The 20,646-nt window shown below is 42.2% G+C and overlaps 1 protein-coding gene across 4 annotated transcripts in view; it reads left to right on the plus strand.

Moving 5' to 3' along the window:
• The window catches only part of KIF16B (kinesin family member 16B), a 538,624-nt gene that overhangs the window by 376,031 nt on the left and 141,947 nt on the right, over positions 1-20,646 (plus strand). For all 4 annotated transcript variants that reach the window (XM_073553806.1, XM_073553804.1, XM_073553805.1 and 1 more), the window contains one exon: positions 20,490-20,573. In XM_073553806.1, coding sequence (XP_073409907.1) covers positions 20,490-20,573 — 84 coding nt within the window. The remainder of the gene's footprint in view (positions 1-20,489; positions 20,574-20,646) is intronic.

The following is a 20,646-nucleotide window of genomic DNA, read 5'->3' on the forward strand; positions in this document are numbered from 1 at the left end:
TACCTTGTAATAGCTAACTGAAAAGATGGTAACCATTATTTCTGTGCTGTGTTGTGCATAAATGTGACTCTTCAGATTTTGTATTCTATGCCTGATGAAGAAACCTGAGTAGTCTCAAAAGCTTGCAATTTACCATCTTTTCAGTTAGCCATTGATAGATATCAACCACTGAGGACACTCAAATCTTAATATTCTTATGTTTTATTGTTGAAACTAATCAGATGTGCCATCTAGGAATCTAGAATATCTTAATGGCTGCTGCAAGCATGGATGTGACAACAACATTTCAAGTTTCAGAATTTGCCTCAACGCTTTTCGCCCCTAGAATTCAGCTAAATTCAGCAACCATGAAATCAATTGTCCAATGGTGCAATTAGCGGTAAACACCCGCAAGTACCTAATGATTGATTTTTCTTTTTTTAATTAAAAACAACATTAAGCCTATGTGCACATGTTGTGGATTTGCTGTCGATCCACAGCATTTTTTCTGCATGGAATTGCGCCAGATCCGCAGAGGATTGCTCAAGCAATGTTAATTAATGGGAATCCAGAATTGTTGTGCACATGCTGCGGAAAATTCTGTCCTGATTTGCAGCGTTTTGTTTTCCGTAGCATTCCATTTCTTTTTGCGGATCTGCAGCGTTTCTGCACCCATTGACTTACATTGAGTCAGTCAAATCCGCAGCCAAACTGCAGGTGTAAAATGGCTTGCGGATTTGCGTGCCAGAAACACTGCAGAATGGAAGGAGAAAGTGTGTGGGCGGAGAATGTGTGCGTGTCTGTCTGCGGGTGTCTGTGTGTTGACTCAGGCATTCTCTGATGGGACTACTACTCCCATCCGGCTATGTCTGCTGTCACATATAACAGTGACAGTATGAGCCGATGATGGGAGATTAGTCCCATCATCCGGCGACTGTGTTCAATTGTAAAAAATAAAAACACTTACAAAATTACATACAATATACACCCTCACCAAACACCTAATCCCCGACACCTGCGTCTTCTGCAAAAAAAAATAAAATCATAAACCAACATATACTCCCTGTCCGCCGTAGTCCATTTAATTACAAGTGTCCCACGACGATCTCACGTGTATAACAGTCACATCGGGAGATGTGATTGCTTGCTCTACCCAACCTCCGGTGATACACTGACAGGAGGTGATCCCTCCCGTAGTTTATGACTGCACTGCCGAGAGAGTTCACCAGAGTACATCAACTGATCAGCTCCTGGACTCACTTGCATCACCGCTCCGTGGTGCTGCAAGTGAGAGTACAAATCCCTCCCACAGTGTATCACCGGAGGCACGATGTGCTAGACTAGGAGGAGCTGATCAGATAGTTATACGTTTTTGGACAAAAATTTCAGTAAACCTTGCATTTAGTTTATTGAAATGTTACTGTTTGTATTCATGTAATTCCAGTCGGCTATCCTGGTGAGTGATTGACAGTCTTCTCTGCATAACATTGCATGCAGATAGTGGTCAATCAATGAGTAGGACCTCCTATTGGGAAAAAAACACCAGGGTTTTTAGTTAATAAACTACAAGTTTTAATAAAACTTTTCCAACAAACTTATATATTTATTTGCTCAGTCTCTTGTCTATACCGTGCTGTGTACAGACCAGACTTCATTTACTACACGACAGGTTCACCTTTAGCGAATATGATTATTACGTTTAACAGCTGGACAGGCTAGGACAGATGAAGGACACATACTAGTAAAGCTCATCTCTACCACAATAACCGTGTGCTTCAGTAACCACACAGGGCACCAAATGTTTTCTTCTATTGACTATAGTTTTAACCTTGATCAAATAGCTAGCTTCCGGCAATATTCTGATACTACAGTGTTAATCTATAATAGGATATTAGCAATTAGCGGCAAGTGCTGAGGTATTGGATTTGAGAATAGAAAATACTGTAGGAGAAAAATAAAATAGAAGTTTATTATCTCTTAGCCGTTTACTTTTTAAGTGTCTTGTTTTAGGTTTTAATCAGATTTCACAAGACTTCTTATACGAACGCATTATTATTGAATTCAAGATTGCAGCTTGAAAACTATCAGAATTTTCATCCTATAAAGTGATTGCGAGGATCACACAACTATAAGTGGCAGTGATGATGAAAATTTTCTTAATAAAAAAATGTAGGTACGATATAATGTTCATAATAAATCCTATTCCGCCATCTTCCCTAATTGTATAGTTTGGTTGATATACTAAATGATTTTCTGTCTCACGACATCTTGCCGATCCAGCAGTCACCTATGTTTCTTGTGTAAGCCGTTGCCAATCTCCTTAAATAACAGGAACATCTTTAACTTATCAGAGGATGTTTTGTGTCATAAGACATTTTATTTGGAAATTGATATTTGATCTACAGTTTAAATAACTTTTTTTGTTGTGATTACAATGAAAGTAACCTACACGTGCTTCTCACAAAATTAGAATATCAAAAAGTTAGTTTATTTCACTTCAATACAAAAAGTGAGTCATATTAGTTATTACAAACAGAGTGATCTATTTCAAGTGTTTTTTTCTGTTAATGATGATTATGGCTTACAGCCAATGAAAACCCAAAAGTCATTGTCTCAGTAAATTAGAATACTTTATAACACCAGCTTGAAAAATGATTTTAAAATCCGAAATGTTGGCTTACTGAAATGTATATTCAGTAAATGCACTCAATACTTGGTCGGGGCTCCTTTGGCATCAATTACTGCATCAATGTGGTGTGGCATGTAGGCGATGAGCCTGTGGCACTGCTGAGGTGTTATGGATGCCCAGGTTGCTTTGATAGCAGCCTTCAGCTTGTCTGCATTGTTGAGTCTGGTGTCTCTCATCTTTCCCTTGACATTACCCCATAGATTATGGGGCGAAGGTCAGGCGAGTTTGCTGGCCAATCAAGCACAGTGCTACTGTTGTTTTTAAACCAGGTATTGGTACTTTGTAAACAGGTGCCAAGTCCTGCTGGAGAATGAAATTTCCATCTTCAAAAAACTTGTCGGCACAGGGAAGCAGGAAGTGCTCTAAAATTTCCTGGTAGACGGCTGTGCTGACTTTGGTCTTGATAAAACACAGTGGACCTCCACCAGCAGATGACATGGCTCCCCAAACCCTCACTGATTGTGGAAACTTCACACTAGACCTCAAGCAGCTTGGATTGTAGCCTCTCCGTTCTTCCTCCAGACTCTGGGACCTTGATTTTCAAATGAAATTCAAAATTTAGTTTTAACACCTTGGACCACTGAGCAACAGCCCAGTTCTTCTCCTTAACCCGGGTAAGAAATTTCTGGCGTTGACTATTGGTCATGAGTGGCTTGACACAAGGAATTTGACACTTGTAGCCCATGTCCTGGATACGTCTGTGTGTGGTGGCTCTTGAAGCAATGACTCCAGCAGCAGTCCACTCCTTGTGAACCTCCCCCAAATTTTTGAATGGCCTTTTCTTAACAATCCTTTCAAGGCTGCGGTTAACCCAGTTGCTTGTGCACCTTTTTCTACCACACTTTTTCCTTCCACTCAACTTTCCATTAATGGGCTTGGAACCAGCTCTCTGTGAACAGCCAGCTTCCAACAATGAGCTTTTGTGGTTTATCCTCCTTGTGGATTGTGTCAATGACTGCCTTCTGGACACCTGTCAAGTCAGCAGTCTTTCCCATGGTTATGGAGCATACTGAAACAGGCTAAGGGACCTTTTTAAACGCTTAGGAAGCTTTTGCAGGTGTTTTTGTTAATTATTTTAATTTACTGAGATAATGACTTTTTAGTTTTGATTGGCTGTAAGCCATAATCAACATTAACAGAAATAAACACTTGAAATAGATCACGCTGTCATGACTCTATATAATGAGATTCATTTTTTGTATTGCGTAACTAAAATAGAATATCATCAAAAAGTTAATTTCACTTAGTGAGAAGCACTTTTATTATGGAGCTGCCTTACAAGCATAAATGTTTTTATTTCCTTGTGATATTCTCCAGGAGTAAAGATGTAAACCCCGAATACATTTCATTTGTAGCTGGTATCTAACCCATTGTTTTCTGATATTTTCTCAGCTACTTATCAGGCTTTGTCCTCGTCGTGTACGCCATTATCTTATGCAGAACATCAGTTTATCTAAGTAAGCATTCTTCCATGGCAGCATTATGTATTCCACCTACATTAACGATTACTGTTGCCAGTCACATTTCACACTTTAATTCCTGGGAGAATATATACCATAAATTATCGCCTTCTCATCCACATCATATGCAGTTATATGTGGAGGCGTCTTTCCAGAAAGCCGTCCTCACCGGTCAGAGAACTGTCACCGTCGTAAATATCTGTACCTCACAAGTTGTCGTCTTCAGAAGGTTCCAGCATTTTTGGACTTTCTTATTCTCGTCTGAAGCAGACCTTTTAAAATGAGCTTAGTTTACATAGTCAGAAACATTATTATGCAGCTGGCTGGAATCGGTTTACTTCAATTAAAACGTAATAGCTCCATGTCAGAGCGGAATAGCAGTGATTAATTTGTCACAGTTAATAATTACAAACTGGTTGCTAAGATGCAAAGTCGACTCCATCCAGTTTGTTTTAAAGCGTTTGCTGAGTAGCCTTTTTTCCTTTTTCCAGTTTTTCCTTTTGCCATCTGTATGATCTGGACATCCAGTCTACAGTTGGTTCTCAGACATTGGCTTCCTCTTTTGTACATCTACAAATGAAAAACATCCATGATTTCACAATCCTGCTTATGTGTTTGATCTATATCTGATAGCCAAGGCTGATATTTTAATTGGATTGTCAGATTCCAGGAAATAATGAGGCAAAAGTTAAGCCCCCGTCACACACAGCGATCTCGCTAGCGAGATCGCTGCTGAGTCACAAGTTTTGTGACGCAACAGCGATCTCACCAGCGAGATCGCTGTGTGACACTTACCAGCGACCGGCCCCCCTGCTGGTTATCGCTGATTGTCCTGGAATGGCCAGGACATTTTTTTGATCGCTTGTCTCCCGCTGGCCAGCACGCATCGCTGCGTGTGACAGGCGGGAGATCAGCGATCAGCGCGCTGGTAACTAAGGTAAACGTCACGTTTCTAAGCAGCGCTTAGAAACCCGATGTGTACCTTAGTTACCAGCGTGCTGGTGCAGGGAGCTGGCAGGTAAAGTGGAAAGGAATCTACAGATGTCAGGTATAATCACACACAGCTCTGCAGTGAGATCAGGAAAGCAGAGAGCGGCCATTACACATAAAACTGGTAATACCCTTTTATTTTCAATAATCTCTGGAGGCAGATTCTCATGGAGATCAGTGTCCGGCCCATAGCCTGGAACAGCTCATTTACATAGAAGAAAAACTTGAATTTTCCCTTCACCCATGGCAGCACACCTGAGAGAGGGATCCGCTCTGCCAGGTAAGGAACTTACCGAAATATAAGGGGCGGTACCTCTCCCCGCATCAGTTTGGTTCCTGTTGTGGATAGGAATCCCGTACGGCAGTGGTGCCGGTCATAAGAAAAAGAGATGTTCTGGCGCGGGAAGAACAGGGTCCATACCTGTAGTGTCGGGCGTCCGGAAGCGCAGTCCATGGGTCCCCCTGGGGCTTGGTGTTTGTGCGGGCGCAGGCGGCATCTTCAGGAGGGCCTGAAGGAAATCCACCACGTCTCGCTCCCCTCGTGCCCGTCAAGCCAGCTCTGACTGATTCAACGTGGAGGAGTGGCTGGGGACGACTTCCGTGGGTGCCGCTGATGATACAGGCGCCGCAAAGAATTGTGGGAGCGTGCCTTGCTGATGTCAGAAAGGCGCCGAGAACATGGCTCACAGTGCAATGCTGGACGGCTTTTTTTCCTGATTGAAGGTGTGTGGTCCATCCGGTGGTCGCGGAGGGGAGAGGCATATCTCACCAGAAATTGAGGCCGCCTGTTTTAAGGTGGATGCCAAGGAATCAGGCTGCCGGCAAAGATGGAGCCAGAGCAGCGGCAGTCGCTATCGCCACCGCCACAATCTCCAGCATAGTCTGCGGCTCATCGACAGCAGGATCATAAAGGTGACAGGTCGGTCAAGTGACAGAAGGTAGCACTCGCTCCTGTCACAAAATTGGGGACGCCTCGGTGTCCAGAGAAGGCACGTTGTGTGTACCTCCACAGTCTCCGAGTCCAGTACCCTTGTTTATCGGCGGGTGGTGAGTGATCTTCGTGAATGTTAGCTAGGTGATTAATAGGCCCCTATTGTCTGCTTGAATCTGTAGGAAAGGCCTAAGAAATCCAGGGCAAAGAAAAATAAGAGTCTGTGCCCTGTGAAAAATTCCCCTAGCAAGGGATTGGCAGAAGGACTTGTGTTCCAACTGCATCCAGAGAGCTATTGCGGAGGAGACCCCAAATTTTGCAGCTAGCCTTTGGTCGGCTATTAGGTCGGAAGTGGAGGGCTCCCTTAAAACCCTACTTAAGAAAGGGAAGAAGGGGTTTGAAGATTTTCCATCTATCTCACTCTTCCTCGGTCTCGTCCCATGGTCGAATGCATGCTGATTCCACTTCCTCCTCCTCCTCAGACAATGACACGGGAGGTAAACCATTTTTTCCCATAGAAAACACGGACGGTCTTCTTAAAGCCATGAGGATAATGGTGGGTCTAAAGGAAGAAAAAATGGCTAAATCCTGGACGATGTTCTGTTTAAGGGATTGCAGGAGAGGAGAAAGCGAACCTTCCCAGTTAATGACAAGGTCCGAGCGCTCATTAATAGAGAGTGGAAGAAGCTGGAAAAATCAGGAGCCCTGCCCTACTCCTCTAAAAGGAGGTATCCTTTTGAGGTAAAGGGTACGGAGATGTGGGACAAGGTCCCAAAAATTGATGAGGCAGTGTCCAGGTTGTCCATAAAAACGGTGTTGCCCTTAGAGGACTTAGGGACCTGTTAGATAAAAAAGCAGATTCTTACCTGAGACATACATGGGAAGATGCAGCAGGGGGATTAAAATCCCCAATAGCTGGAACTTGCATGGCACATTCCTTAGGCCGGTTTCACAGTTGCGTTTAGGGCTGCAGCGTCGGCTTGCGCACGGCCGCCGCTAAGCCCCGCCCCCTGCCGAGCCTCCTCCGGTAGCTCCGCCTCCGGGCGCATGACGCTGCATGCGTCCCCTATCTTTATTACTGAGGATGCAGGCCTGTTGCAATTTGGTTGCACTCGGCGCACCTCAGTGATAAAGATAGATGACGCATGCAGCGTCATGCGCCCGGAGGCGGAGCTACTGGAGGAGGCGCGGCAGGGGGCAGGGCTTAGCAGCGGCCGTGCGCAGGCTGATGCTGCGGCCCTAAACGCAAGTGTGAAACCGGCCTTAATGATCTGGCTCCAGCAGCTTGAGGAACAACTCGCTTCTAAAGTGCCGAGGGAGAAGATCCTATCTGATATGTATCTTTTACATGGGTTGACAGATTTTTTGGCTGACACATCTGCTGATTCCATGAGGCAGGCTGGGTTATCGAACGTTGCAAGACGCACCTTATGGCTTAAAGGCTGTCCAGGTGATCTACAGTCCAAGGTCAAGCTGTGCTCTCTGCCGTGTGATGGCCACTTTCTGTTCGAGAAGAATCTGGATGACATCCTAGCGAAAGCGAGTGATAGGAAGAAAGGCTTTCCCAGGTTCCCAGTGGATCAGAGAAGGCCATCTTTTTGATGAAATCAAAAAAATCAGCAGGGGCTGTCCTCTAGGAGAAAAGAGAAAATTGGAGGATAGGAGAAAAAAGGACTCCGGATTCATGTGCGGCGGGTCCGCCTCTTCATCCAAGAAATCCCCACAATGATGCCAGAATCCCAGAGTGGGGAGGTTGTCACTTTTTGGTCAGGCCTGGGAAAACCTCTCTTCCAACACTTGGATCCTAAACATAGTGAAGGAAGGCCTGAAGATACAATTTTGTCATCAGCCAAGAGCAACTTTTGTAATAACCCCCATCAGGAGGGGATAGGAGAACAATTGGCCCTAGAAACAGAAATTTGAATCTGCTAGACAAACAGGTCTTGTCCGAAGTCCTGAACGGACAGAAGGGGAGGGGTTCTACTCGCCCCTCTTCTTTATAATAAAAAAATCTCAGAGGTCTCAATCGATGGGTGGAAACTCATACCTTCAAAATGGAGTCAGTGACTACAGCCATAAAACTTCTACATCACAACTATTTTATGGTGGTAATCGATTTAAAGGATGCCTATTATCGTATTCCCATCCATCCAGGCTATCAAAAATATTTGATAAGTAACACACCCATTGAAGTAGGCCTTTCACCTACAAGATGTCAGATGTCAGTCTATCGCCTGCCGGTGACCTAGCAGGTAAAACTTTTTTTTATTTTTTTGCATCTGTGTGTGGAGGGGGTAGCATAGAGGAGGAGTCATTATTACTGTTTGAAGGGAGCCATCGAGGGAATCATTGCTTTGAGACATTCATACTTTCTAATGGGAGCAGTCAGGCATTGTATGGATAAAGGAGTGCGTAGACTATCCTCTGTTTTTAAGGTAGCACTGAGAGGGCATTGTGTGGTTTTAGGTGGACACATAGAGGGGCATTATTATTGGGTTAGGGGGTGCAGTACCTGCATTGCCCCTGGCACTGGCAACGCCAAGCTACAGCACTGTTAAATAACTTATTTGTGGGGATTAGACTGTCAGAATAATGCAAATGGAGTATGTAAAACGATACAACAGTGACAAAAATATGTTCCAAATAGAGAACGATTACAGAAAATTTGGGATGCACATGGGGTCCATAAAGCATATCAATCTGGCGTTACCCAGGTAGAAAACACTGTATAAGCTTCACAGTTCAAGATTGAAAAGTCTGTAGTGAGGACCCATGGATATCAGACATGGTCAAAAGAACATTTGAAAAGCCAGTACATTACAAGGAGCATAGTCCAATATTACTGACTGTTGAAGGGATAATTTGGGTTCTATAGAAAGTCTGGACTAATGAGTCCTCAAATTCAGCATGATGGACTGCCATTCGTGGTATATATAGTGTCCTCCAAACTTTTCTCATAATACTAATGAGTTCACATATCGTACTCTACAAGTGGGACACTCCTTGGAATAAGACACAAGGTTTGATCTCATTTCCTGCTGCATGTCAAGGAAGTTGGGTCACCTCATTTCTACGTTTAGATGTTTAAACATTTTTCTTGTGAATGGTTTCCAGCTGTTCGTGGCCGTGCTCAAAATATCTAGCATTAGGAAGAAGTCCTTGAAATAAGCAAATTTCATTTTATTACCTGTTTATAATGGCTTTATATTCTTTCTGAACAGCGGAATTGTAAGCGTTCCCAAGCAAGGTTGTGCAAGTTACTTTTGTCAAGTCTTCAAAAAGTAAAGTAGGCAAAGTTCCCGCTTTCATTCCTCACTAGAAAGTAAATCCAGACGTTTCCTACGGCTGTAGACGACGCAGACTTCTCTTTATTCTTTTAGCTATATTTGAACTTGCTGTCAAAAACTAATAACAAAACTCCTATAATCCATTGCTGCCTTGAAGAGAAAGTAATTAATGGAAATATACAATCTTGGTTCTTTTAAGTTAAGGTACTTGGACTGCAATGTTTGAGGAACCTTTTTATTATATTTATGGTTTTAATGAGAAATTGGATTAACATTTGTAAACAGGGCAGTATGGGCAATTTGACTGGAGCCAGTTTGCCGAAGACATTGTTTGTACATCCAGTCATTCTGCATATTTTATATTTTCTCTATAAACAATAGAGGATGAAACATTTTACTTGAGCTACTGTAGGAAGCCATTTTTTTACGGAATTTACACTTTTCATCCAATATACTTATTGCTCCAGTGAAGCTAAAATGCAAAATTTAAAGGAAAACTGTCAGTATAAAATGATTTTTCAAACTAAGCACGAGCAGTAAGTGCACATTTGGCTTGTTCAGTGCACCTTTGAACCTACTTTTTTACCACCTATATTTGCTCTTCTCTGACTCCTGTAAAGCCAAAGCTGTCAATCAAAGAACAGGGGATGTAGATGTCTATACAGCTGCCATGCACGTCTGTGGCTCCAGTGTTGCAGGCTGCACACAGACCTGTAGGCATGTTTTAGAAAAGGGGATAGATGGGGGTGACCAAACATGGAAAATAGTGGAACTATAATATAGAGCTGTATGATCTGTTGGAGTTTTAAAAATCACTCCATTTGTGGTGATGGATTATAACATTTACTGGTGGCCTGCTATGCAAACTTCTAAAAATTGCATGCTTGGTTACATTTTACTTGGGTCTCTGGAGTTGGAGCTAGTTTGGGTAGAATCAAAGTCAGTAGAAATTTACTGACCCCAATGCCAGCTTTAAAAAAAAAAAAGAAAAATAATAAAATGATCCTTTGTTAATATTGATTAATTTGTTAATCTTTATCAGAATATCGACAAGTCTAAAAATGGTTAAAAAAAAATCTAAGGTTCCTGGTAATAGTGATGATAAAGCCATTGTATTACAGTAACATTGTTATTACTAATAGCTGTTTATGAAGGAGTCAGAGTGTGGAACAATAAAGGTGCCGTAACCTTGGCTTCCTGGCTCCACATCTGATTTTACCCGAGTCATAACCTTGGCTTCCTGGGTCCACAACCTTGATTTTACTCTAGTCATAACCTTAGCTTCCTGGCTCCACAGCCCTGATTTAGTCCGAGTTGTAACCTTGGCTTCCTGGCTCCACAGCCCTGATTTTACCCGAGTCGTAACCTTGGCTTCCTTGCTCCACAGTCCTAATTGAAATTTTTATTTTTTTACCTTGTAATTTTTTTGGAACAGGCTAAACTGGGAGATAAGGAAGTGACAGATTTTAGGAGATTTCCTAATATTCTCCCTAATTCACCCACCTTCCCACACCACCATGTTTTGCAGGAGTATCCCTGTGTTGCTGTCCCCAGAATAGTCATGGATTGGCATTAGTATCACAGTAAAGAACAGAGCCAAGGGTCATCACCAAGACTGTGGTATCAAGCCCAGCGAAAACACAGGAACATGGTCAGAATGAAGTCAAGAGTCAGATAATAGTAGCATAGCAAGGCCGAAAAGACATTTGTCCATCCAGTTCAGCCTATATTGCATCAGAATAAATCCCTAGATCTACCTCCTTCGAAGGAACCTAATAACTGTAGCATACAATATTGTGACGCTCCAGGAAGACATCCAGGCATCTCTTCAATCCCTCAGCTGAGTTTGCCACCACCACCTCCTCAGGCAAGGAATTCCAGATTCTCACTGCCCTAACAGTAAAAAAATCCTCTTCTATGTTGGTGGAAAAACCTTCTCTCCTCCAGCCGCAGAGAATGTCCCCTTGTTGTCCATCATCTTCCTTGGTACAAACAGATCCTCGGAGAGATATTTGTATTGTCCCCGTATATACTTATACATGGTTATTAGATCCCCCCTCAGTTGTCTTTTTTCTAGACTAAATAGTCCTAATTTTCCTAATCTCTCCGAGTATTGTAGGTCCCCCATCCCCTTTATTGTCGCCCTCCTTTGTACTTGCTTTAGTTCCATTATATCCTTCCTAAGCATCGGTGCCCAAAATTGTACACAGTACTCCATGTGCGGTCTAACCAGAGATTTGTACAGAGGCAGTATGATGCTCTCATCATGTGTATCCAGACCTCTCTTAATGCACCCTATGATCTTGTTTGCCTTAGCAGCCGCTGCTTGGCACTGACTGCTACAGGTAAGTTTACCATTAACTAGGATCCCCAAGTCCTTGTTCATGTCAGATTTACCCAGTGGTTTCCCGTTCAGTGTGTAATTGTGATATTGATTTCTTCTTCCCATGTGTATAACCTTACATTTTTCATTGTTAAACCGCATCTGCCACCTATCGGCTCAAGTTTCCAACCTATCCAGATCCATCTGTAGCAGAATGCTATCATCTCTTGTATTGACTGCTTTACATAGTTTTGTATGATCTGCAAATATTGATATTTTTCTGTGTAAACCTTCTACCAGATTGCTATTAACCCTCCGTCAGGAACAATATTCGCACTAACTCGTAATGGAACAATGTGCCTGTCAAGCGCAGGCTAGAAAAATGCCTAGAATATCTAATTTTCTCAATTTCAGTGATCTAAAAGTGATCAGAGACCTTCATAGGGATGTAATAAGAGACTACACATTATCAGGTGCAAAACAAACCCATTTACTCAACATAAAAGTAATGACTTTGATATACACAAATTTCAAAACTCCTGAGAAGTACACTTTCATTTGTAAGAAAATCTGCCTTATTTATATGAAATATCCACAAACCTTTCTCTATCCATTCATAAAACAAGCTAAATAAACAATAGTAATGACTAAAAACATTACATACCAACCTTATAAAGTGTGATGTGTTCGGGACCAATGAGCCTAAGAAGCCAGCACAGCTATATCTTCCTTCCTGAAGCTCTGCAGACCAACTGTGGTATCAGGTTTCACACAGCAGCTAGAGCCAGGAGACTATCTAGAGGGAGGGGGTTTCCTGAAAATCTGGTGAGAAGGGAGAAATGAAAGTAGAAGAGCTGCGCCTGTCAGATCCATTGTTCCTGACGGAGGGTTAAATATGTTGAAGAGGATAGGTCCCAACACCGACCCCAGTGGTACCTCACTGTTCACAGCGACCCAGTTAGAGAATATACCATTTATAACCACCCTCTGCTTTCTATCACTAAGCCAGTTACTTACCCATTTACACACATTTTCCCCCAGACCCAGCATTCTCATTTTGTGTACCAACCTCTTATGTGGCACGGTATCCAATGCTTTTGAAAAAACCAATATATACCACGTCCAATGACTCACCTTGGTCCGGTCTATAGCTTACCTCTTCATAAAAACTGATTAGATTGGTTTGACAGGAGTGATTCCCCATAAACCCATGCTGATATGGAGTTAAACAGTTATTCTCATTGAGATAATCCAGAATAACATCCCCCCAGAAACCCTTTAAATATTTTACCAACCATAGAGGTTAGACTTGCTGGTCTTGAATTTCCAGGTTCACTTTTAGGCTGAGTTCACACGTGGCGTTTTTTTCGCATTTCCGCGGCAGTTTTAACCGCGCTATTTTGCCGCGAAAACGTGAAAAATAAGCATCCCATGCATTCCTATGAGATTCCGCAATGCTGTGCTAATGCTGCGTTTTTTACCGCGGTGGAATTGCTTCGCGGTAAAAAACGCAGCATGCTCATTAATTTTGCGGAATCGCGGCAATCCCGCACCCATAGGAATGCATTGTTCTGCTTACTTTCCGCATGTGGCTGTGCACACCATGCGAAAAGTAAGCAGAACATTTGCGGATGGTACCCACGGTCCGGAGGAGAGGAGACTGTCCCCCGGGCTTTGGGTACCATATCCCTGTAATAAACAGAATTTAAAATAAAAAATATTGTTATTCTCACCTTCCGACGTCCCGCGCAGCCTTCCCGCCTCTCTCCACGCTCCCGGTCCCAGTAAGCCTTTGCGAGCGATGACATCCGTTCTCGCGGGATCGCGAAGTCTCGCGGTCATTCGCGCGACGTCATCGCAAATGACCGCAATTACTGGGACCGGGAGCGTTGAGAGAGTCGGGAAGGCTGCGCGGGACGTTGGAGGGGGGGAAAATCAAAAATATTTTTTTATTATTATTTTTTACATTCTATCTTTTACTATTGATGCTGCATAGGCGGCCTCAATAGTAAAAAGTTGGTCACACTCGTGAAACACTATGTTTGACGAGTTTGACCAACCTGTCAATCAGTTCTCCAAGCGATGCTCCAGATCGCTTGGAAAACGCTAGCAATTCTGCAAGCTAATTACGCTTGCAAAATGCTAGTTTTTCCGCGGGAAAATCGCGGGAATTTAAAAAGCGATTTTCCCGCGGAATGGAATTCCGGAATTCTCGCGGTAATTTCCGCAAGAGTTCCGCTACGTGTGAACCCAGCCTTAGAGTCCTTTTTGAATATTGGTACCACATTTGTTATGCGCCAGTCCTGTGAAACAGACCCCCATTGCTATAGAGTCCCTAAATATACAAAATAATGGCTTGTCTATTACATTTCTTAATTCTCTTTGTACTCGTGGGTGTATGCCATCCGGACCCAGAGATTTTTATATTTTAATCTTATTTACCCAGTTTCGCACCTCTTTTTGGGTTAGATTGGTGACCCTTAATATAGTGTTTTCTTTGTCTCTCGGCATTTCATTTCCACCGTGATCCTCAAATAGAGCAGTAAATGAACATCCCAAGCTACCACATTTTTTGTAGCTTTCTGTGCTCTGCTTTTGTCTGCATGTGAGATTGAAGCTGAGAGGAACCTGCAGATGTGTCAGGTATAATCACACACAGCTCTGCATCGAGACCAGGAGAGTGGCCGTTACATATAACACTGGTAAAACCCTTTTTGTACAGTAGTCTCTGGAGACAGATTCTCATGCTGATCAGTGTTTGGCCCATCATCCTGAACAGCTCATTTATATATAAGAAAAAATGTGGATTTCTCTGAAATAAGACATCACATCTCAAATATCATTGTATAATTTTATTCAGCATCCTATGATCCACATGCTCCCATAAAAAAATTAGGAGGGTTGATCCTACTGACAGATTCTCTGTAAACTCAGGGATAATAAACAAAGAACATGAGCCAGGACAGGCTATGAAGGGCAATAAGCAGGCAAGTCATGTGAGGACAACTTCTTTGTAAAATAGCACCTGCCTGGTATCATCTTTGGGGGTTAATTCACATAGAAACGTAAAGGGAACCGGTCACATGAAAAAATGCTATTAGCCTGCAGATTTGAAGTTAATCTGCAGGTTAATAGCGTTCTGAAACTGTCCGTTGCCTGCACTTCGAGTCTCGATGCCGGTAGGAAATTAACTTTATACCTCAGTAACTTTTGGGTTTCAGTCACTGGGGTGCTGTGGGTGTGGGTTGAGGGGTTGAGTCTCCACACTATGTATAGAGAACGGTGGCTGCAACCATATCCCTGGCACTAACTGAGAGTCGCCCCTAATGCTGAGCCTGCTTTAAGTCTGTGACGTAGGCACAGTTACAGCTACCGCTATCTATACAAAGAGCGGAGACTGAATCGGCGCCACCTCTGTGGCTGAAATCAGAAATGCTTTTTTTCATGTGACCATTTCACTTTAAATCGAACCTGTCAGCAGGGTTTTGTTAAGTAAACTACAGACACTGTCTGGTTGGCACCATTACACTGATGAAAATGATACCTGGGTTGATGAAATCCATCTTGTGATTGATGCTTGATCTGTATTTTTAGTTTTCAGTTAATGAAATTCTTGTGCTCCGGAGCGGCTTGTGGGCGAGGCTGTATGTGTTGCTCTGCTTACATATGCAGCTGTATGGGCTTATGATAGGTTGTTGATCCTACAGTGACCTGTCTCCTATTTTACATACTACATATAATAATGTTGGCTTGGAGAAAAAAAACGTATCTTCAGCAAAATGGTGCTGGTGCATGCACATCTATCGCTGGCCGGCGCCATTTTGCCTCAGCCCATTTTTTTTTTTCCTTACAGCAAAATGGCGCTGGCGGCGCATGCACAGTAGCATCTATCCCTTGCCGATAGATGCTACTGCTCAAGTGCTGACATTGGCCATTTTATTGGAGTAAAAAAAGAAATTGACTGCAGCAAAATGGCGGCGCATGTGCAGTAGCATCTATCGGCAAGATGATAGTGCGCATGCCGGTGCTATTTTACTGAAGTTCATTGTTTTCTAAGCCAACAATATTCTATGCAGTATGTAAATAATGGGCAGGTCAGTGAGGGATCAGTGACCTGTCCTAAGCCCATAAGGCTGAATAAGTAAGCAGAGCACCTCATAAAGCCCCGCCACAGGCCACCCCGGAGCACGAGCATATAATTAATCGAAAACTACAAATAAAGATTAAACAACAACCGCAAGACGGATTTCATCACCCAAGTATCATTTTAATCAGTATAACGACACCGACCTGACACTGTCGGTTACTGTGCACAGTCCTGCTGACAGGTTCCCTTTAATGCCATAACCTGAAGGAATAGAGCAGCAGCGAAGGCCATAGCTGCACAGTGCAGGACATCTCCAGTTGACCTGTCACCCTAATAATTACTTCCCATACACTATATTGGTATTATGTGAGAAAATTAAGGTATTCTTCAAATAAGATTGTGTCCCTTGTGTTTCTCATCCACAATATAGTGTTATTTTTGCGTGCGGAGAGTAATAATCTAGTGATAGATTGTTCTTCAGTACTATTCTTCTAGGTGTTCATAGTTAATCCAGATAAGTAGAATATATTGCTGAACCACGGATAGTGCAGTACCGTTCATTGAGATTTGTGAGATCTCACTTTACTTTGTTAATAGATGCACAATGAAATTGCTCTAATGAGTTGATCTATCATGTACACTAATTACAGCACCCAAAACTGCTGACCACTTTTTCTGTGTATACACTTGTCGCCGTTACGGTGGTTTATTGCCTTTGGCCTCTCGTGTTTTTACTGATAAATCATGTATGGCATCTCAGATCTTCATCTTGCCAGTCCCCTTGCTGTCGTCCGTCATTTCCACCCTCTCAGTGGTAATGGATGAAGTTTTCTGTGCATTTTATGAACTTTTAGGATGTTGTATATTGATCTCCCGATTTAATGAGACAAATTAACATTTTATTTTCCACATTGACTAAGTTGTGTTTAGAAACTTGCGGCTTAAATGATGGATCCAAATTATCTAGATGTTCAAATGTCAATAATATACTATTATGTTAACTTTGCTTTATAAATAATGTTTTAGCATAAAACCCTTTAACTGCAACGATCCATGTAGTGCATCATATTAAAGTGAATCTGTCTCTAGGTTTCAGAAGTGTATATATTAAAACAATCGATTAGGCCTGATAAGGCAGGTGTACTTACACTGAAAACCCAAGGCAGAATGTATATAATCCTGATATTTAGATGAGCCTTTGATAATCCAGCTAGTGAGAGCTCATGCAGTTCATGTGTATTCAATCTCCACCCACCCATCCTGAGTGATAGCTGCAGACTGTACTGAGCAGTGCGAGATACCAGCAGGGAGGAGGGACGCTGAGGAGCTGTCAATGAAGCTGAAAGGGCGGAGAGTGACTTAAACTTACATAAACAATAGACTATACAGCTGAACTAATGTATTTTTATTTTCAACGTTATGACAGCATGCCTATCTAGTCTAAGACCTGTTTCGTATGCAGTTTGAATTGTGAAATCGGGTGACATCCCCTTTAGTTAGTCGCCACAGCTAGAATAAGGGTCTTCATTATAGTAATACTTAGTATGTTAGATTTGTTAGTACCTGCCTGTTAATTTTTAGGTCCATTGAATAAAGCAATCTTGGATAAACCTGATAAATTATCCTAATACTTAGCTGGCCTGCGTCTGCCGTTGAGAGACACTGCTCGTTAGTCCCTCTCCCAGGCTGTGCTATGGAAATGAACACCTCCTTCTCCTCAAACAGTTCTATAAATAATGTCTTCATCTGCCCCTCATTTATTGATCCTTTCTACCTCCTACTCTTGGTTGTTCTCACCTTTTTCTATCATTTGAGATCATTTAGTTTGCCTTCTGCCCATTGCCCTTTGTGCTTTAACTTCATTTTCTGAGCCATTAACATGGAGCACTATAAGGGAATATATGGCGTGTTGTAACTCCAATTACGCACATCTACCAGTGATTTATCTCTCCAGTACATGTTTAATTTTAGCCCTCATTAACTTTACACCAACACTCTTTATCAAATTTACTATATTTCTCCGTGCCCTGAAACCATCAGCCAACAGAAATCCCTTGGATGTTGATCTCGAGCATCAATCTTATTTTAGCCCTTTCAATTATTTTTATGCAAATAGCCATTTATATTGACAGCTTTAATCTTTGTTACTTTTCTATGTATTCATCGTCGACTCATTTTGTCAGTGTTATCTTTACATTTATTAGTATTTAAAATGAGCAGTCACTCTTCCATTTATATCATTTCTATATTTATTTTAGTTTATTCCCTTCAAAGTATATATGATATTGCTCGAGTGGCATTCTGAGCCAATGGAGGTTGTAGGTGGTACCCAATCGTGTTTAACGGGATCTGACTTGTTGAAAATGGTATCTGATGTGCAGAAAGGATGTCATAAAGTAAGAGGAGCTGATCAGATTTATATACTTTTTTGTGGGAAGTTTGAGTAAACCTTGCATGTTGTTAATTCAAATCCCCGGTGTTTCTATGCATAAAGATCAGTGGGAGGTCCTAATAGGTGACTGGCAGTCTTCCTGTATGACTGTGCATACAGAAAAAGCGGAGAATCACTGAGTAGCACGGCCTACTGTACTTGGCTGCATTCCAGGGATTTTGAGTAAATTAAAAGCTTTACTGAATCTTTTATCACAAATCTATATATCATTCTGCTGTTGTACTGTCCACAGATCGGACTGCACGTACCACCTGAAAAATTCCCTTTAAAGAGTAGCTTAAAAGAAACCGTTCATCATGATATAAAATGTTAAAATAAAGGTATGGCCATCCGTAGTGGCAATTTTATACTGTTTTAATAGATAATTGTAGGCAAGAAATCCACATCCAGGTTCTTGTTCAATTCTGGTTAGGTGTTTTGGTGCAATATCCTCTTTGTGCATCTGGGCGGAGCTGTGTGTAGTGTTTTCTGGCTCTGCCGCAGCCCCTCTGCTTTTTTTTCAAGTTTGTGCTAGCGTCGCCCTTGCTGCTGGCGGCATTAGCACTCATTCATCTCCCGGTGGTCTGCAGCAAAATGGTGCCGGCTCATGTGCATATTATTGACATCCGATGGTCTTCAGCAAAATGGCAACGGCAGTGCCGCATATGCAAATTGACACCTCAGCTTGTCCTTGGCACCATTTTGTCGAAGACCACTTGGCGATGAATGTGTCCATGAGCCGCCAGCGGCAAGGTTGGCACTAGCACAAAACAAGAGGCTCATGCAAATGCACAGGGGCCGCGGCAGAGCTGAAAACCCTACCTACAGTCCCACCCTGATGCACATAGAGGATATTGCACCTCTGACGTGAGTTAAGCAAAAACTGGGAGGCAGATTTCTTCCCTACAGGTATCTATTAAATCTGTATCAAAACGACATTTTGGCCATATCTTTATTCACTTATTTTATTGATCAAGCTTTGTGATATACATCATAACTTTATTTTGCTTACTTCTATCTTTATCACCATGCTGAAAGTGCTGACTTGTCTGCCTAGTTCATTCTGTTTTCATTGCTCTATTGAATTACAGATCTAGGTAAAATCTGAACTCAGTGAGTTTTTCTCCTCTCCTACTCCATGTCTAGAGACTATTCCCAGTGTGAGCATGGGGGAGAATGGCAGGTATAGCTCTTTGCTATGCCTGCAGGTTAAATGTATAGTAAAAACAATTTTGCAATTTAGCTCTTAGTAAAAATCCTCTGTAGCCATCTGTGTACTGTGATACATAGAGGCTGTAGAAGCTAAAATTGTTACAGATTTTGATTAGAACGGAAGGCTCCCTTAAAATGACTGAAAGGAGAAAACCATGAGCAATGTGAAGGGATATCCAATGTTTCCTCAACTGAATTACACATTGACAGGCTCTGCGAATTAAAGGGGTTGTTCACTACTCTGACAACCCCTTCTGAATCCCTATGTTTCCCCCCCAGTAAAATATCTCTACTCTCCTTCAATGCTGACGCCATTCCAGCAGTGTCTACACTGGCTCTCCTGGGAATCACGTTGCATTTACTATGCTCCCTTATGTACGTACTTGACATCCAGAGGAAGTAAGAGCTGCAGTTGCTGATTGGCCTCAGGGATTGTGTGACACAATGTCACGCAATCCCCAGGAGAGCCAGTGCTGACATTGCAGAAACAGCGTTGGCACTGAAGGTGAGTATAGCTGCTGCTGTTCTACCGGTGGGGAAATATCGGGGTTCAGAAGGGATTAGTGGACAACCACTTTACAAGCAACTACACATTGGCAATATTTTGCTCCAATAGTGTAGATTAATGAAACTTTTTTTTGTATGTCAAGCCTCATTGCATCTTCACCTCAAGGAGCAGGGGAATTGTATAATTTTATTATTTTATGTGCTTTAAAGACATCCTGAATTATTTGAAGCATGAAATTCGTGAGTAACTAGAAACCTCTTATAAAGATTCTGTTTCATGTTGGCATGATAGTGCCAAGCAACAGCTATAGTTTTTATCTTCCACATTCACACCGAGAACCTTCAACTTCCCAAAATTGCCTTATGGTATTGAGACGTATTAATGTAAGATAACCTATAAAAGATAGATTGCGACCATACAGGTCGTCACGTGATCAGCGACAATGCTAAAGGGACAAATTACACTTTGCTAGCACCACTGAGCCTTCACGAGTCTTTTAACTTTTTCTTTTGTTACTGCAAAGTGTAATTTAAAGCAAAAGTTCTAATATTTTTCGCAATGTTTATTGATGATTTTCTCTCATCTTTTGCAGCTTAATACCTTAGAATTTCCTCCAAAGAAACTTTTTGGAAACAAAGATGAGAGAGTGATTGCGGAGCGCAGAGCTCAGCTGGAGGTAAGCGTTCTGGTCAGGATTGGAGGGTAGGACTGGATGAAAATCAACTTTAAATCTTCATATGAAGGAGTCT

The sequence above is a fragment of the Dendrobates tinctorius genome, unplaced genomic scaffold, assembly GCF_039654945.1.
Source record: "Dendrobates tinctorius isolate UK_male_01 unplaced genomic scaffold, ASM3965494v1 ptg000203l, whole genome shotgun sequence".
NCBI classification, from domain to species: Eukaryota; Metazoa; Chordata; class Amphibia; order Anura; family Dendrobatidae; genus Dendrobates; species Dendrobates tinctorius.